The 19,604-nt window shown below is 41.4% G+C and overlaps 1 protein-coding gene across 1 annotated transcript in view; it reads right to left on the bottom strand.

The window, feature by feature from the left end:
* The window catches only part of LOC126259187 (uncharacterized), a 1,151,483-nt gene that overhangs the window by 41,119 nt on the left and 1,090,760 nt on the right, over window positions 1-19,604 (bottom strand). The window contains exon 6 of the mRNA XM_049955770.1: window positions 10,662-10,850. Within this exon, the coding sequence (XP_049811727.1) occupies window positions 10,718-10,850 (133 nt within the window). The 3' untranslated portion in view covers window positions 10,662-10,717. The remainder of the gene's footprint in view (window positions 1-10,661; window positions 10,851-19,604) is intronic.

The raw sequence follows: 19,604 nt of genomic DNA, 5'->3' as shown, positions 1-19,604 counted from the left end.
GTGGATGGATATGAGTGTGTGTGCGACTGTATACCTGTCCTTTTTTCCCCCTAAGGTAAGTCTTTCCGCTCCCGGGATTGGAATGACTCCTTACCCTCTCCCTTAAAACCCACATCCTTTCGTCTTTCCCTCTCCTTCCCTCTTTCCTGATGAGGCAACAGTTTGTTGCGAAAGCTTGAATTTTGTGTGTATATTTGTGGTTGTTTGTGTGTCTATCGACCTGCCAGCGCTTTTTTTTTGGTAAGTCTCATCATCTTTCTTTTTATATATATATATATATATATATATATATATATATATATATATATATATATATATATATATAAACAAAGATGATGTGACTTACCAAATGAAAGTCCTGGCAGGTCGACAGACACACAAACAAACACAAACATACACACAAAATTCAAGCTTTCGCAACAAACTGTTGCCTCATCAGGAAAGAGGGAAGGAGAGGGAAAGACGAAAGGATGTGGGTTTTAAGGGAGAGGGTAAGGAGTCATTCCAATCCCGGGAGCGGAAAGACTTACCTTAGGGGGAAAAAAGGACGGGTATACACTCGCACACACACACATATCCATCCATACATATACAGACACAAGCAGACACATTTAAAGACCAGATCTCCAGTTGCTTTCTAGTTCACCTTTATCTCTCCCCGTATATTTTTATTTTCATTTTCATTTCAGCCTCATGTTACACTTTCCACCTTCTAATACCATGTCACCCTCACAACATCCCCACAACCACCCCATTAAGTTTTATTTACATTCCCTCCGCAAACATGCCTTCGCCATAGCCAGATTACACTCCCATATTTTATTTTCTCAGACTTGTCTGACATTTGATATTACCCCCAAAGGCCTCACACTTAAAGTTACCATCTGTGGCTTTAACCTTTTTTTAAAAAGGCCTGTGTCTGTGTATGTGCGGATGGATATGTGTGTGTGCGCGCGAGTGTATACCTGTCCTTTTTTCCCCTTAAGGTAAGTCTTTCCGCTCCCGGGATTGGGATGACTCCTTACCCTCTCACTTAAAACCCACATCATTTCGTCTTTCCCTCTCCTTCCCTCTTTCCTGATGAAGCAACCATTGGTTGCGAAAGCTAGAATTTTGTGTGTATGTTTGTGTTTGTTTGTGTGTCTATCGACCTGCCAGCACGTTCGTTTGGTAAGTCACATCATCTTTGTTTTTAGATATATTTTTCCCACGTGGAATATATATATATATATATATATATATATATATATATATATATATATATATATATATCCATCCACACATACAGTTGGGTGTCTGTATGTGTGGATGGATATGTGTGTGTGTGTGCGAGTGTATACCTGTCCTTTTTTCCCCCTAAGGTAAGTCTTTCCGCTCCCGGGATTGGAATGACTCCTTATCCTCTCCCTTAAAACCCACATCCTTTCGTCTTTCCCTCTCCTTCCCCTCTTTCCTGAAGAGGCAACAGTTTGTTGCGAAAGCTTGAATTTTGTGTGTATATTTGTGTTTGTGTGTCTATCGACCTGCCAGCGCTTTTGTTTGGTAAGTCTCATCATCTTTCTTTTTAGATATATTTTTCCACGTGGAATGTTTTCCTCTGTTATATATATATATATATATATATATATATATATATATATATATATATATATATATATATATATATAAAAACAAAGATGATGAGACTTACCAAACAAAAGCGCTGGCAGGTCGATAGACACACAAACAAACACAAACATACACACAGAATTCAAGCTTTCGCAACAAACGGTTGCTTCATCAGGAAAGAGGGAAAGACGAAAGGATGTGGTCTCTAAGGGAGAGGATAAGGAGTCATTCCAATCCTGGGAGCGGAAAGACCCACCTTAGGGGGAAAAAGGGACAGGTACACACTTGCACACGAGTTTGGGCTTTTGTTTGGTAAGTTACATCATCTTGGTGATGTAACTTACCAAAAGAAAGCATTGGTATGTTGATAGAGACACTAACAAACACACACACACACAAAATTCAAGCTTTCGCAATATATGTGCGGATGGACACGTGCGTGTGCGCGAGTGCACACCCGTCCCCTCCTCTCCATAAGGCAAGGCCAGACATACCAACAATTAAAGGGAACAGCCATGGGTACCAGGATGGCCCCCTCGTATGCCAACCTATTCATGGGTCGCTTAGAGGAAGCCTTCTTAGTTACCCAGGCCTGCAAACTGAAAGTTTGGTACAGATTTATTGATGACATCTTCATGATCTGGACTCACAGTGAAGAAGAACTCCAGAATTTCCTCTCCAACCTCAACTCCTTTGGTTCCATCAGATTCATCTGGTCCTACTCCAAATCCCATGCCACTTTCCTTGACGTTGACCTCCATCTGTCCAATGGCCAGCTTCACACGTCTGTCCACATCAAACCCACCAACAAGCAACAGTAACTCCATTATGACAGCTGCCGCCCATTCCACATCAAACGGTCCCTTCCCTACAGCCTAGGTCTTTGTGGCAAACGAATCTGCTTCAGTCCGGAATCCCTGAAGCATTACACCAACAACCTGACAACAGCTTTCGCATCCCGCAACTACCCTCCCGACCTGGTACAGAAGCAAATAACCAGAGCCACTTCCTCATCCCCTCAAACCCAGAACCTCCCACAGAAGAACCACAAAAGTGCCCCACTTGTGACAGGATACTTTCCAGGACTGGATCAGACTCTGAATGTGGCTCTGCAGCAGGGATACGACTTCCTCAAATCCTGCCCTGAAATGAGATCCATCCTTCATGAAATCCTCCCCACTCCACCAAGAGTGTCTTTCCGCCGTCTACCTAACCTTCGTAACCTCTTAGTTCATCCCTATGAAATCCCCAAACCACCTTCCCTACCCTCTGGCTCCTACCCTTGTAACTGCCCCTGGTGTAAAACCTGTCCCATGCACCCTCCCACCACCACCTACTCCAGTCCTGTAATCCGGAAGGTGTACACGATCAAAGGCAGAGTCACGTGTGAAAGCACCCACATGATTTACCAACTGACATGCCTACAGTGTGAAGCTTTCTATGTGGGAATGACCAGCAACAAACTGTCCATTCACATGAATGGACACAGGCAGAAAGTGTTTGTTGGTAATGAGGATCACCCTGTGGCTAAACATGCCTTGCTGCACGGCCAGCACATCTTGGCACAGTGTTACACCGTCCGGGTTATCTGGATACTTCCCACTAACACCAACCTGTCAGAACTCCGGAGATGGGAACTTGCCCTTCAGTATATCCTCTCTTCTCGTTATCTGCCAGGCCTCAACCTCCGCTAATTTCAAGTTGCCGCCGCTCATATCTCACCTGTCTTTTAACAACATCTTTGCCTCTGTACTTCCGCCTCGACTGACACCTCTGCCCAAACTCTTTGCCTTTACAAATGTCTGCTTGTGTCTGTGTATGTGCGGATGGATGTGTGCGAGTGTGTGCCTGTCCTCTTTTCCCCCTAAGGTGGGTCTTTCCGCTCCCGGGATTGGTGTGGCTCCTTGCCCTCTCCCTTGGAGCCCGCATCCTTTCGTCTTTCCCTCTCCTTCCCTCTTTCGTGGTGGGGTGGCCATTGGTTGCGAGGGCCGGAATTTTGTGTGTGTGTTTGTGTTTGTTTGTGTGTCTGTCGACCCGCTAGCGCTTTTGTTTGGTGGGTCTCATCATCTTTGTTTTTGGATGTTCCGCGTGGGAGGGGTGTATCTGGAAACAAGGGTGATGTGGCTTGCCAGGCGGAGGTGTTGGTATGTTGATGGAGACACTGATAGGCACGGGCACACGTGCAGAATTCAGGCTTTCGCGGCCCCCGGTTACTTCGTCGGGGGGGAGGGGGAGGGACGAGGGGATGTGGGTTTTGAGGGGGAGGGTGTGGAGTTGTTCCAGTCCCGGGGGCGGGAGGACTTGCCTTATGGGGGGGGGGGGGGGACAGGTGTGCACTCGCACACACACACGTGTCCATCCGCACATATATTGCGAAAGCTTGAATTTTGTGTGTGTGTTTGTGTTTGTTAGTGTCTCTATCAACATACGAACGCTTTCTTTTGGTAAGTTACATCACCAAGATGACATAACTTACCAAACGAAAACCCAAACTCTTTGCCTTTACATATGTCTGCTTGCGTCTGTATATGTGTGGATGGGTATGTGTGTGTGTGTGTGAGTGCATACCTGTCCTTTTTTCCCTCAAGGTAAGTCTTTACGCTCCAGGGATTGGAATGACTCCTTAAACCCACCCCCCCACCCCCACCTGGTCCGTGACCGATCTTTTCTTATTGTTAATATTTACATTAATGAGGAAAAACAGCTTATTATGAGCATAAAATGACATAATTAACAATATAAGATGATTTCCTGAACACAGTCAAATACCCTATTATAACTTTTCGCAGTCGTATCGTCATTGCTGCGTATAAACACATGCACGAATTTGATGGCAACATTCTGTCAAATGAAAGCAATTGGTGAACTAATTTTGAAGATATAAGAATGGAAACAAATGAATATTATCATTTTTATAGCTTATTTTACATTAGCAGACAATCACAGAGTTTTTCAAGTGCACGTGTCATATTTGAAGAATAGTTTTTAGGTAATGCAGTATGTTACTTCATTAAACACACTTAACACATAGCGATACACAATTAAACTAAAAAGACTCTGGTTATTTGCTTCTGTACCAGGTCGGGAGGGTAGTTGCGGGATGCGAAAGCTGTTTTCAGGTTGTTGGTTTAATGGTTCAGGGATTCCGGACTGGAGCAGATTCATTTGCCATGAAGACCTAGGCTGGGAAGGGACCGTTTGATGTGGAATGGGTGGCAGCTGTCATAATGGAGGTACTGTTGCTTGTTGGTGGGTTTGATGTGGAATGACGTGTGAAGCTGGCCATTGGACAGGTGGAGGTCAACGTCAAGGAAAGTGGCATGGGATTTGGAGTAGGACCAGGTGAATCTGATGGAACCAAAGGAGTTGAGGTTGGAGAGGAAATTCTGGAGTTCTTCTTCACTGTGAGTCCAGATCATGAAGATGTCATCAATAAATCTGTACCAAACTTTGGGTTGGCAGGCCTGGGCAACCAAGAATGCTTCCTCTAAGTGACCGATGAATAGGTTGGCGTACGAGGGGGCCATCCTGGTACCCATGGCTGTTCCCTTTAATTGTTGGTATGTCTGGCCTTCGAAAGTGAAGAAGTTGTGGGTCAGGATGAAGCTGGCTAAGGTTGGATGTCAGAAATTCCTGGAAAGTTAGGAGAGAGTGATTTTGAGGAAGAGGAGGTGGGTCCCGCTGTGATGGAGGACGGAACTGTTCCAGGCAGGGTTCAATTTGGATAGTGTCTTGGGGAGTTGGACCATTAGGAGTAGGATTAGGATCATTTTTCTTCATGGCAAAGTGATATTTCCAGCAGAGAGTACGGGTGTAGGACGGTAAATCTTTGACAAGGGCTGTTTGGTTGAATCTGGGAGTGGGGCTGAAGGTGAGGCCTTTGGATAGGACAGAGGTTTCGGATTGGGAGAGTGGTTTGGAGGAAAGGTTAACTACTGAATTAGGGTGTTGTGGTTCCAGATTGTGTTGATTGGAATTTTAAGGTTTTGGGGGGAGTGGAGCTGGAAGTGGGAGATTGAGTAGATGGGAGAGACTGGGTCTGTGTGCAATGAGAGGAGGTTGAGGTTTGCTGGAAAGGTTGTGAAGGGTGAGTGAGTTGCCTTTCCGGAGGTGGGAAACCAGGAGATTGGATAGTTTTTTGAGGTGGAGGGTGGCATGCTGTTCTAATTTGTGATTGGCCTGTAGGAGGATGCTCTGAATAGCTGGTGTGGATGTGGGAGAGTAAAGATTGAGGACTTTTAATAAGGATAGGAGTTGACGGGTGTGTTCATTGGCTGAGTTTTTGTGTAGGTGAAGGATTAGGTGGGTGAGGGCAATGGATTGTTCAGTTTGGAACTGGTATAGAGACTGATGGAAAGAAGGATTACAGCCAGAGATGGGAACTTTAAGTGTGAGGCCTTTGGGGGTAATGCCAAATGTCAGAAGAGCCTGAGAAAAAATATGGGAGTGTAATCTGGCTAGGGCAAAAGCAAAGATGATGTGACTTACCGTGCGGGGGCGCTGGCGGGTCGATGGAGGCACGGGCAGGCACATGCATGCACACGGGATTCTGGCCTTCGCGACCAATGGTTGCTTCATCTGGAGGTAAGGGGGGGGGGAGGGGGGGACGGGGGGATGTGGGTTTTAAGGGAGAGGCAAACTCTTTGCCTTTACAAATGTCTGCTTGTGTCTGTGTATGTGCGGATGGATATGTGTGTGTGTGCGAATGTATACCTGTCCTTTTTTCCCCCTAAGGTAAGTCTTTCCGCTCCCAGGATTGGAATGACTCCTTACCCTCTCCCTTAAAACCCACATCCTTTCGTCTTTCCCTCTCCTTCCCACTTTCCTGACGAAGCAACCATTGGTTGCGAAAGCTAGAATTTCATGTGTATGTTTGTGTTTGTTTGTGCGTCGATCGACCTGTAGATAGGCACAATAAAAAAACACACAAAATTTCAATAATAGGTGTAAAGCAAAATGTAGGCCTATAGATAGAGAGATACTGAATGAAATGTGTTTGGCTGCCAAGAGGGCAATGCATGAAGCCTTCAATGACTACCGTAGCAGAATATAGTCAGGTTATCTTTCACATAACTCAAATAAATTATGGCCATATGAAAAGGCTGTTAGTGGCACCAAAATCAGTGTCCAGTTCCTAATGAATGTGACAGGAACTGAAATTGGGGGTAGCAAAGCAAAAGCTGAAATGTGGTCCATAAACGTTCCCAGGATAATAATCGGTTGTATTCATATCGGGTTTCTATCCAAAACATATCATCATCTGGACACAGTATTTTGGTGGTCCACCTGGCTGCCATCTTCAGCTGAGTAGGCCATCGCACTATCTCGCTGGAACTGAAATCAAACACGATGCAGCGAATCCTTACTGAAGGACATAAAATGTTGAATGGTGAGACACAAGTGGTTGCCCCTGTTTTGTGGTATTGGGACTGTTTAGTGAAAGAAGCCACTGAAATCTGGCTTTCTGACAATATTAATTGTATAAACAGAGATAAGGGGTATCCTTTAAATAAGAATAGCACACCTGCTCTGTTTGGCATTAAGAAACAACAGTTCTTGTTTCGGTCTTCAAAAACTGTCAGTAGTGTTTGATATCAATTTATCATTCCCACAAGCTTTCACTACTGGTGCACTGTTGTGCCTGTCACCAGAGGGCAGTTATGTTCACACACATGGGGTGAACCCATGGTCAGTGTATAAAGGAGCTGCTGAGGCATTTAATTTCAGTTCCAGTGATACAGTGCGATGGCCTACTCACCTGGAGATGGTGGCTAGGTGGACTGCCGAAATATTGTGTTTAGATGATGATATGTTTTGACTGGAGATCCAATATGAATACAACAAAAAGCTGAAATGCTTGATTCCATTTTCAAATATTCTTTTATAAAGGAAAACCTAGGAGAATTGCCTCAATTTAATCCTCGTACCACTGAAAAGATGAATGAAATAGTATTAGTGTCAGTGGTGTTGAGAAACAGCTGAAATTATTAAAACTGAAAAAAATCTCCATTCCCCAATGGAATGCCTGTCAGATTCTATACTGAATTTGTGGTTGAGTTGGTCCCTCCTCTAACTATAATCTATTGTGGATCCCTCAAACAAAAAACCATGCCCACTTCTTGGGAAAAGGCACAGGTCACACCCGTCTACAAGAAGGGTAGTAGAAGTGATCCACAAACTACTGTCCAATATCCTTGACATCTATTTGTTGTAGAATCTTAGAACATATTCTGAGTTCAAACATAATGAGGTATCTTGAACAGAATGACCTTCTCAGTGCCAACCACCATGGATTTCAAAAACATTGATCATATGAAACCCAACTCCACTTTTCTTACATGACATACTGAAAGCCTTGGATTAAGGCAACCACGTAGATGCAGTATTTCTTGATTTCCAAAATGCATTTGAATCAGTACTGCACCTACACTTACTGACAAAAGTATGATCATATGGGGTATCAAGTGAAATTTGTGACTGCATTGAGGACTTTTTCGGCAAGGAGGACACAACATGTTATCTTGGATGGAGAGCCACTGTCAGATGTAGAAGTAACTTTGGGTGCGACCCATGAAAGTATGTTGGGACCTTTGATGTTCATGTTGTATACTAATGATGTTGCAGACAATATTAACAGTAAAATAAGGCTTTTCTGAGATGAGGCATTTATCTATAACAAAGTACTATCTAAAAGAAGCTGCATAAATATTCAGTTAGATCTTCATAAGATTTCAATGTGGTGCAGAGGTTGCCAACTTATTCTAAATGTTCAGAAATGTAAAATTTTGCACTTCACAAAATGAAAAACATAGTATCCTATGACTATAATATCAATGAGTCACTGTTGGAATTGGCCAACTCATACAAATACCTGCGTGTAACACTTTGTAGGGATATGAATGGAATGATCACATAGGTTCATTGTGGGTAAAGCAGATGATAGACTTCAGTTCATTGGTAGAATACTGGGGAAGTGCAATCAGTGTACACAGGAGATTCTTACAAATCACTTGTGTGACCAGTTCTAGAATAATACTCAAGTTTGTGGTACCCGTAGCAGATAGGACTAACAGCAGATATTCAACATATACAGAAAAGGGCAGCACAAGTGATCACAGGTTTCTTTAATCCATGGGAGAGTGTCACAGAGATACTGAAAGACTCTGGAAGATAGGCATAAACTATCCGAAGAAAGTCTGTTAACATAGTTTAAAGAACTCTAGGAATATTCTATAACCCCCTATACACTGCTTACACAGGGAACATGGGGATAAACTTAGGATAATTACTACAAGCACAGAGGCATCATTCAAACAGTCATTCTCCCCATGCTCCATACGTGAATGGAACAGGAAGAAACCCTAATAACTGGTACAATGGGGTGTACCCTCTGCCATGCACCTCATGGTGGTTTGCAGAGTATAGATGTAGATGTAGATAGAGGTAGATGCTAAAAACGAGGAAACCAGATAAAACAGTCCTCCTATGTCACTAGGTAAAACATGTTGGTGGATGCTCCTTAAGAAGGATATCGCTAAAGTGTGCCCTGAAATTTTCACTGCTGTTTCAGTTCAGATTGCAGAATGTAGATAGTTTTAAGTTAGAATGGGCTAAGACCAGACAGGCAGCTCTAAAAGATTTTATGACAGACGTTAGCATTGTTGGTACCAAGCATTAGGCTTTAAGTAAATATCATCACTGTCAGGTGATGGCAGCTGCTTTCAGTTTGCAACTGTAACTCGGGAATGATGGATGACCCAGCTTGATGTTTTATTTTTTATGTTTTGTAGTTTGAGTTGACAATACATGTGTATGCCTTCTTTTTAAGTTGTGATGAGGCCCAAAGGCATAAATTTCTTTAAAAAAATAGGTTATAACTCAACAGTCTGTTATCCTTACATGTCTGTTGGTATAAGGAGGACTGTTTTATCTGGTTTCCTTACTTTTGGCACTTGAAAATAGGATAATGTTGTCCCAAACATATGGCAAGAATCACACAATTGACAACTGGGCTGAATATCCTCAATATTGCTGGAATGACAATTGTGTAATGTCTTCACATCAGTTAATCTGTGGGGAAGTGTTATGGAATTGCTGAAGAAACTGAACTGGCAGACTTTTGAAGATAGATTTAAATTATTACGGGAAAGCTCACTTACAAAGTTTCAAGAAATGGATTTAAATGATGACTCTAACAGTATACTACAACCCCCTAAGTATCATTTCTGTAGGGATCGTGAGGTCACTATTAGATTCATTGCACCATACATAGAAGCATTTAAACAGTTATTCATCCTTTGCCCCATGCATGAATGGAATGGAGAAAAGCCCTAATAACTGGTACAATGGAGTGTAACCTTGCCATGCACTTCACAGTGATTTGCAGAATACAGATGTTAATGTAGAAAGAATGACGAGGTATTAAACTTAGTTGGAAAGAATAGGTTTTTATGGCACAGTTTGATTAAAAGAAGGTATTGATTTACAAGACAAGTGTGACCAGGGAGTGAGATAGTAAAAACTGCAGAGGAAGTTCAAGTCTTGACTTTAGGGAGCAAGTTCAAAGGGATATAAGTTGCAGTATTTACTCAGGGGTGAAGAGACTTGCACAGGATATAATAGCTTGGAGAGCTGTATCTTTGGAATGAAGACCACAGCAACAATCTGAAATATATATAGCTAATAAACTTGCTGTACATATGTGTACAACTGATATTCCAACTGTCAGCTGTTTTATGTTTCTTACAGTTCTAGGTGTTGCGATTAGACTTATCTCAATGACAACTTCATTGATAATGGCTCCTGGAAGAGTTAAAGCATGAAAGCTACAACAAAATTTCGATTTGGATGCTCGCTTCTGAGAGTCCATGTTTATCAATGTGCCACACTAATTCAAGTATATCAATGCCCAGATTTCTCCACAAGAGTTCAATCATGACATGGTTGCTGAGTAGATATGTATGATGCTCTTGTCTCAGAAATATATGTATAACTCTGTAGTTTCAATGAAACAACATTGCACCATCCTAAGATTTAAAAAAAAAATTACTTACCTTTTGGAAGATAGTAGTTCCAACTGATGTGTTGGTGTACTGGTGAGGGCTCACTATTATCTGAAAGTCGTGATGATGAATGTAAGAATGGATGAAACCATAAGCACTATAGGCAATGAGGTCATTGCCACTGGTGCCACATTGCAAGCATCAGCATCATCACAGCTCTGAAGGCAACCACGGACATAGCTGAAACACAATGGATACACTTTGTTTATTCATTAATTCAAACAGTCACCAATAATTTTTTGAATTTTCATCAATATTTTAAAATCAAATGCCACCAGTGGTGCAAACAAGTTCTTCTGAAGTTCATCTAATGATTTAGTATTCTGCTGCTTATTAACAGGTGCAACATTTCCTGTTATTATGAGGAAGCAGTTACTGGGGTTGGTGCACAGTGATTTCATTAAGCCATATAGATAAGGATATGTGTCTAATCAAGACATTGGGTACCAGAAACTGGTTGAGTACATTGTAATAGCAACTATACAGCAGTGTACTTTTGTTGTTAAACAAGAAGGAATGAATATAATTATGTTAATGGGAAATAACTACTTACAAAAAGGTGCTGATTCATCAGTTATACTGAATAACTGTTAATACTCTGCTCACTGGGATCTTTATGTTTTTCAGAAAATTAAAATTTATTACTGTTATAAGTACAGCTGTAGGCTGATAAATAGGGCCAGAGTAAGTTAGTGCTTATCGGGGCTCTAGACCCCAGCCTCCAGGTGGACAGAGGGTCTCCACTCTGACTGAGTTCTTAACTGGCTGTCTAAGAAGAACCATTCATGATACAGTCATCATCATTGGATAAAATATGACCAAAAATATGAAACAAATTTCTTCCTTTATTATATCCACTATCTTAATAAATTAACATAAATCAGTTTTAAAAAAGAAGATTGAATATAATGCATTATAATTGTGATTTATATTTTCTTGTTGAACAGAAGTGTTCTGCAGTCTTGTGTAGTTACTGAATACCTAGTCCCAATACAGCAAAAAATTGCCACTGTGTAGGTGTGCAGTAGGATGTATTCCTTTCATGACAAGTTCCAACTATTTATAAACTCTGTATGCATGGAGCTGGGTAGAAGTTTTGACCACAACAATAGGCGGGTTACTTTGAACACTTTTGTGCACTCTGAGATACATTCTCCACTCCCCTCCTCCTTCTTCTGTTCACTGTTGTTATCACTTGTTAATTGTTTTAGAGCTGAACTGTTAATTCATGTGGCAGTATTGTTTGGACTGTTGTAATGTGCATTATATGAGGTCTGTTCAGAAAATTCCAGAAGATTCACAATTTCACGCCAGTAGTGTGTTGGAGTGAAGTGTGGCTGGTATCCCTACACACAACTGTTTAATGTATAACTGCCTGAACTTTCATTGTTGTATTTATTTTAGCTTTTGTTCAGTGCTGTATTGAGTAGAATGCTGTCTCACACAGTTTGCAAATTTCAAAATGGCACAGTTATAGGAGCAAAAGTCTGCATTAAATTTAGTGTGAAACTCAAGAAAACCTTTCCAGGGACACACCAAATGATGCAGGAGGTCTATGGGGATGAGTTTTAAGCCATACTCAATGTTACAAGTGGTTCACATGGTTTAAAAATGGCCAGATGAAGTTAAAGGTGACCCTTGTTCAGGATACCCTCCAACGTCTACTGACAATGTTCATGTCAGAAATGTCAACGAAATTGTGTGTGCCAGTCAAAGACTGAACATCTGAGAGGTTGCAGAAGATTGTAACATTTCAGATGGATGATGTCATTAAATCCTGATGTGGCATCTTGGAATGTGTCACATTGCCACAAAGTTTATCCTGTGGCTCATGATTCAAGACCAAAAAATCTGTGAAGAGCTTTTAGAGCATACAAATGAGAACAAGATGTTCTGTAAGAGAATCATACTGGTGATGGGATGTGGGTCTATGATTATGATGTTGAGACCAAGGTTCAGTCTTCACAATGAGTCAGGAAAGGTTCTACAAGACCAAAAAATGCTCACCTGGTCAGGTCAAGTGTCAAAGACGTGCTGATAGTTATCTTTGACTTTTACAGATTAGTTCTTCATAAATTCATGCCACAGGGATAAACTGTCAGTCAATGGTACTATCAAAATGTGTTGGGATGCCTTTGAGAAAATGACAGAAGAAAATGGCCTGAAATATGGCAAGACAATTCATGGCTCTTGCATCATGATAATGCACCTACACTCTCATCCCTGTTGGTGGGTAACTATTGCACAAAATATAAAGTTACTGTGCTGCCTCAGCCTCTGTACCTACCAGACCTGAGCTCTGCAGACTTCTTTTAATTCCAAAGTTGAAAAACTCATTGAAAGGATGAAGATTTGCAACAACAGATGAGATAAAAGAAAATTCACACAATCCAGCAAGAGGTATAACAAGACTGCTTCCAGAAGTGGAAATGGCATTGGGAGTGTATCAATTGTGGAGTAGAGTATTCCAAAGCAGACCATGCACAATAAGTAAAAAGTAAAAGCATAGAAAAATTTTGCGGACAAAGTTCCAGAATTTTTTGAACAGACCTCATATTTGTAGATTTGCTGTTGTTAGTGCAAGGGGTGACATTGCTTATTCTAATCAGTTAGTGTGTAACTCATATTTGAGTTTTATGTCTGGTTTTCAGAACCTGAAATGGACTCTCATCGTGTGAGAGAGTTTTCCAGCAGTGCCAGCAAAAGAAAAGCACAGAAACAAGAAGCTAAATTTGTGAAGGAATAGCCAAGACTGACTTCACAAAGAAATACTACTCCATTACTAACGTAAGTGAAATTTGTACTGAACCAGAACCTGCTGCACCTATGCTTTCTTCTTCTAAGAAGTGTTTGACAAGATACAGTGAACCTGAAATTGTTGTGGAACAGTATTTTGTAAGTGACACAGTGATGATTGTGAATGTTGAACTAGGTAATAATAAAACTGAATCCACTAACAGTACTGACTGTGAATTAGTGAAGTCCCCAACATTGGAGAAAGATGCTGCAAAATGGAAAAAAAAAGTTGTGGAACTTTGTTTAGCAAAAGGCTTAGACTATTTTAAGAACAATTTACACAATAAAAATAAATCTGAATGTGCCTACATATCAAAAAAGATACACATCCAAAACACTGTTCAATAGAAAACTACTAAATGGACACCACAGTGAAAGAAAGTGGCTGTTGTGTTCTGAATCTACAGGAAATGTATTTCGTACTTTCTGTAATTTATTCAGTGACAGCATGGACTTAGACAACATGTGGAGCCTACTTCATTTCCAGCCTGTGGATTTTCTGAAGTAGGGGGAAGAAAGAGTGATGTCTCAAGGAAACAGCACTAATCATTGCAAAAATTCAGTGATGTGGCTCCCTTGTTTATTAGGTGGCTGGTGAAAACATCCAATAATTAAAAAGTTTCACCTACACCTGTTACACGTGACCAGATGACTTCACTGTCACACTCATCATCAACCTCAATAGAAACAATATTTTTGTCAACTGCAAGGAAAACTCCCCTTTCTATTGCCTCTAGTGTGTCTTTCTGATATACGTTCCATGACTCAGTAAATATCTCAGAGCTATCCACTTCAGGTTTCAGACAGCTCTGTCCCAAGAATAATTTGAGTATGATAACTTTCCTGGAGGGCAGTAAATTTGGGAATTTTACTACAAATACTTTGACAGTTTACTAATAAAATTGCACTGTCAGAGTGTCTTTATTCTGAATGCCATTGCACTTCCATTGCTGTGAATCGACTGCTGAGTGTTCATCAGAGCACCTCTAACTACCACCTAGCCTAAAAAACCCTCATGTGCACCCCACAAGTACTCTGTTACCTGAGTAGCTGTTTCCTTTGTGTAGCGCATCCCTGACCTATCAAGGGGAGTTCTACAAATTCCAACATGGTAATGCAGGTCCAGAAATCTACAGCTAAGACTGTCACAGAAGTGACAAATCCTTTGATTGAGACCTGCCACTCGGCTCCAAACCACATCTCAATCATCTCTTCCCTGGTTGACAGATCATACAAGAGAGTCCAGTTGAATGGCCTGCTCATTCACAGGATCTCAACCTGTGTGATTTCTGGTTATGGGGCTATTTCAAAAATATCGTGTATGCTGAGCCCATTCCAGATGTGGAGACACTGTAGCAGCTTATTAATGCTGCCTTTGACACTGTTAAGATCTAGCCTGGCCGATGTGATTCGAGTATGATAACTTTCCTGGAGGGCAGTAAATTTGGGAATTTTACTACAAGTACTTCAAAAGTTCACTGATAACATTGCACAGTCAAAGTGTCTTTATTCTGAACGCCATTTCACTTCCCTTGCTGTGAATCGACTGCTGAGTGTTGATCAGAGAACAGCTACAGCATGTACACGGATGTGTTGAGGCACTTGGAAGCCATTTTCAGCATGTACTGTAACTGTGGCTGCATGGTACAATGATTATTAGACTGCTGACTCTGTAGCAAAGTATGACTGAATAAATGGTCTCTAGCATGGAAACCATGCATTTCTAGACATAAGTTCATCAGACCTTGTTTGTTCCATATTCTGTCACTGATAAATCCCTAGAGTTTGTGTACAGTGGAAAAAATCACCCTATATAATGTTTTTCTATGCAGTTATTGATAATTTTAGCGAATACCTTGCACTTTTTGGAGAGGAATCTGAGAACTTACAGCTTTTGTTGACTTGTCTGTCCTCGTTCTTGAGAAGAGAATGACAGTTTTGTTGAACAGTCTTCTTTTGTAGACATTTCATAAGTAATTTTGCCAATCCAGCTACAAACATTTCTCCTGAAATACCATAATCTCCAGATGTCTTTCCCTTCTTGGCAATTTAGACAGTTGTACACACCTCATCTGAAATTACTTCCAGTACCTTGTTATGTTGTTGTGGTCCTCAGTCCCGAGACTGGTTTGATGCAGCTCTCCATGCTACTCTATCCTGTGCAAGCTTCTTCATCTCCCCATACCTACTGCAACCTACATCCTTCTGAATCTGCTTAGTGTATTCATCTCTTGGTCTCCCTCTACGATTTTTACCCTCCACGCTGCCCTCCAATGCTAAATTTGTGATCCCTTGATGCCTCAAAACATGTCCTACCAACCGATCCCTTCTTCTAGCCAAGTTGTGCCACAAACTTCTCTTCTCCCCAATCCTATTCAATACCTCCTCATTAGTTACGTGATCTACCCACCTTATCTTCAGCATTCTTCTGTAGCACCACATTTCGAAAGCTTCTATTCTCTTCTTGTACAAACTGGTTATCGTCCATGTTTCACTTCCATACATGGCTACACTCCATACAAATACTTTCAGAAACGACTTCCTGACACTTAAATCTATACTCGATGTTAACAAATTTCTCTTCTTCAGAAACGATTTCCTTGCCATTGCCAGTCTACATTTTATATCCTCTCTACTTTGACCATCATCAGTTATTTTACTCCCTAAATAGCAAAACTCCTTTACTACTTTAAGTGTCTCATTTCCTAATGTAATCCCCTCAGCATCACCCGATTTAATTTGACTACATTCCATTATCCTCGTTTTGCTTTTGTTGATGTTCATCTTATATCTTCCTTTCAAGACACTGTCCATTCCGTTCAACTGCTCTTCCAAGTCCTTTGCTTTCTCTGACAGAATTACAATGTCGTCGGTGAACCTCAAAGTTTTTACTTCTTCTCCATGAATTTTAATACAACTCTGAATTTTTCTTTTGTTTCCTTTACTGCTTGCTCAATATACAGATTGAATAACATCGGGGAGAGGCTACAACCCTGTCTCACTCCTTTCCCAACCACTGCTTCCCTTTCATGCCCCTCGACTCTTATAACTGCCATCTGGTTTCTGTACAAATTGTAAATAGCCTTTCACTCCCTGTATTTTACCCCTGCCACCTTCAAAATTTGAAAGAGAGTATTCGGAGTTAACATTGTCAAAAGCTTTCTCTAAGTCTACAAATGCTAGAAACGTAGGTTTGCCTTTTCTTAATCTTTCTTCTAAGATAAGTCGTAAGGTTAGTATTGCCTCACGTGTTCCAGTATTTCTACGGAATCCAAACTGATCTTCCCCGAGGTCCGCTTCTACCAGTTTTTCCATTCGTCTGTAAAGAATTTGCGTTAGTATTTTGCAGCTGTGACTTATTAAACTGATAGTTCGGTAATTTTCACATCTGTCAACACCTGCTTTCTTTGGGATTGGAATTATTATATTCTTCTTGCAGTCTGTAGGTATTTCGCCTGTCTCATACATCTTGCTCACCAGATGGTAGAGTTTTGTCATGACTGGTTCTCCCAAGGCCATCAGTAGTTCTAATGGAATGTTGTCTACTCCTGGGGCCTTGTTTCGACTCAGGTCTTTCAGTGCTCTGTCAAACTCTTCACGCAGTACTTTATCTCCCATTTCATCTTCATCTACATCCTCTCCCATTTCCATAATATTGTCCTCAAGTACATCACCCATGTATAAACCCTCTATATACTCCTTCCACCTTTCTGCCTTCCCTTCTTTGCTTAGAACTGGGTTGCCATCTGAGCTCTTGATATTCATACAAGTGGTTCTCCTTTCTCCAAAGGTCTCTTTAATTTTCCTGTAGGCAGTATCTATCTTACCCCTGGTGAGACAAGCCTCTACATCCTTACATTTGTCCTCTAGCCATCCCTGCTTAGACATTTTGCACTTCCTGTCGATCTCATTTTTGAGACGTTTGTATTCCTTTTTGCCTGCTTCATTTACTGCACTTTTATATTTTCTCCTTTCATCAATTAAATTCAATATTTCTTCTGTTACCCAAGTATTTCTAGTAGCCCTCGTCTTTTTACCTACTTGATCCTCTGCTGCCTTCACTACTTCATCCTTCAGAGCTACCCATTCTTCTTCTACTGTATTTCTTTCCCCCATTCCTGTCAATTGTTCCCTTATGCTCTCCCTGAAACTCTCTACAACCTCTGGTTTAGTCAGTTTATCCAGGTGCCATCTCCTTAATTTCCCACCTTTTTGCAGTTTCTTAAGTTTTAATCTATAGTTCATAACCAATAGATTGTGGTCAGAATCCACATCTGCCCCAGGAAATGTCTTACAATTTAAAACCTGGTTCCTAAATCTCTGTCTTACCATTATATAATCTATCTGATACCTTTTAGTATCTCCAGGATTCTTCCAGGCATACAACCTTCTTTTATGATTCTTGAACCAAGTGTTAGCTATGATTAAGTTATGCTCTGTGCAAAATTTTACAAGGCGGCTTCCTCTTTCATTTCTTCCCCCCAATCCATATTCACCTACTATGTTTCCTTCTCTCCCTTTTCCTACTGACGAATTCCAGTCACCCATGACTATTAAATTTTCGTCTCCCTTCACTACCTGAATAATTTCTTTTATCTCGTCTTACATTTCATCAATTTCTTCATCATCTGCAGAGCTAGTTGGCATATAAACTTGTACTACTGTAGTAGGCATGGGCTTTGTGTCTATCTTGGCCACAATAATGCGTTCACTATGCTGTTTGTAGTAGCTAACCTGCACTCCTATTTTTTTATTCATTATTAAACCTACTCCTGCATTACCCCTATTTGATTTTGTATTTATAACCCTGTATTCACCTGACCAAAAGTCTTGTTCCTCCTGCCACCGAACTTCACTAATCCCCACTATATCTAACTTTAACCTATCCATTTCCCTTTTTAAATTTTCTAACCTACCTGCCCGATTAAGGGATCTGACATTCCATGCTCCGATCCGTAGAAAGCCAGTTTTCTTTCTCCTGATAACGACGTCCTCTTGAGTAGTCCCCGCCCGGAGATCCGAATGGGGGTCTATTTTACCTCCGGAATATTTTACCCAAGAGGACGCCATGATCATTTATTCATTGAGTAAAGCTGCATGTCCTCGGGAAAAATTACGGCTGTAGTTTCCCCTTGCTTTCAGCCGTTCGCAGTACCAGCACAGCAAGGCCGTTTTGGTTAATGTTACAAGGCCAGATCAGTCAATCATCCAGACTGTTGCCCCTGCAACTACTGAAAAGACTGCTGCCCCTCTTCAGGAACCACATGTTTGTCTGGCCTCTCAACAGATACCCCTCCGTTGTGGTTGCACCTATGGTACGGCCATCTGTATCGCTGAGGCACACAAGCCTCCCCACCAACGGCAAGGTCCATGGTTATATGAATTATTATTTATCAGTATTTCTGAGGCACCTCTAGGTGATGTTTTCCAACCAAACTACAAGAAACAAAGTATTTTTCCAGTAGGAATTGCCTTTTTGTCTAGGGATCAAAGTGGAGATCTTTCTTCTGGTGTAAGGATCTTCAACATGATTCCTCCAGACAGAAGAGAGCAAACTGGTAGACTCCACTGTTGATCCTGCTACTAGTGTGTGTGAGTGTGAGTGTACCAAACATGGTGTCACTGTGTGTGTGTGTGCCTGAATCAGCTGCCAACGGCTTAGCTCTGGACAAGGTCGTGCAGCGGAAGGCTTTACTCTGTGAAAACCCCCAATTGGCAGAAGTCTTGTAAATAGCACAATCTTTAGCAGTAGTATCACAAGATGTATCCACTAGGACAACAGATACCTTGCATGGGGAAGTGGTAGCGGCAGTGGTGGACATGCAGATCCATCTCCGGGCAGACCGAGGCCCGCCCAAGCAGCCACAACTGCCACAGCATCAGTATCAGTGTTCTTTGTTTCTGTCTCATCCTTTCTGTTTAGTCCAGCATGAACATTTGATGTGCCCTAAGTGCTGGACTACTTGTAATGCTTGCCACGAGAAAGGCCACATCGCCTATGTCGTCACCAAATGTTTCTCATGATATGGACATGGACATAAACTGTGCAACACTAATGCTTCTGACTTTTCCCAAGTTTTTATCAAGTTAAGTGTTTTTCGCCAAGTGATCTGGCTACAATGTGAGACCTGAGTTTCT

Source organism: Schistocerca nitens, chromosome 5, assembly GCF_023898315.1.
Source record: "Schistocerca nitens isolate TAMUIC-IGC-003100 chromosome 5, iqSchNite1.1, whole genome shotgun sequence".
Taxonomy (NCBI): Eukaryota; Metazoa; Arthropoda; class Insecta; order Orthoptera; family Acrididae; genus Schistocerca; species Schistocerca nitens.
The sequence above is the reverse complement of the archived record's forward strand: the minus strand, read 5'-3'. Positions and strand labels throughout refer to the sequence as shown.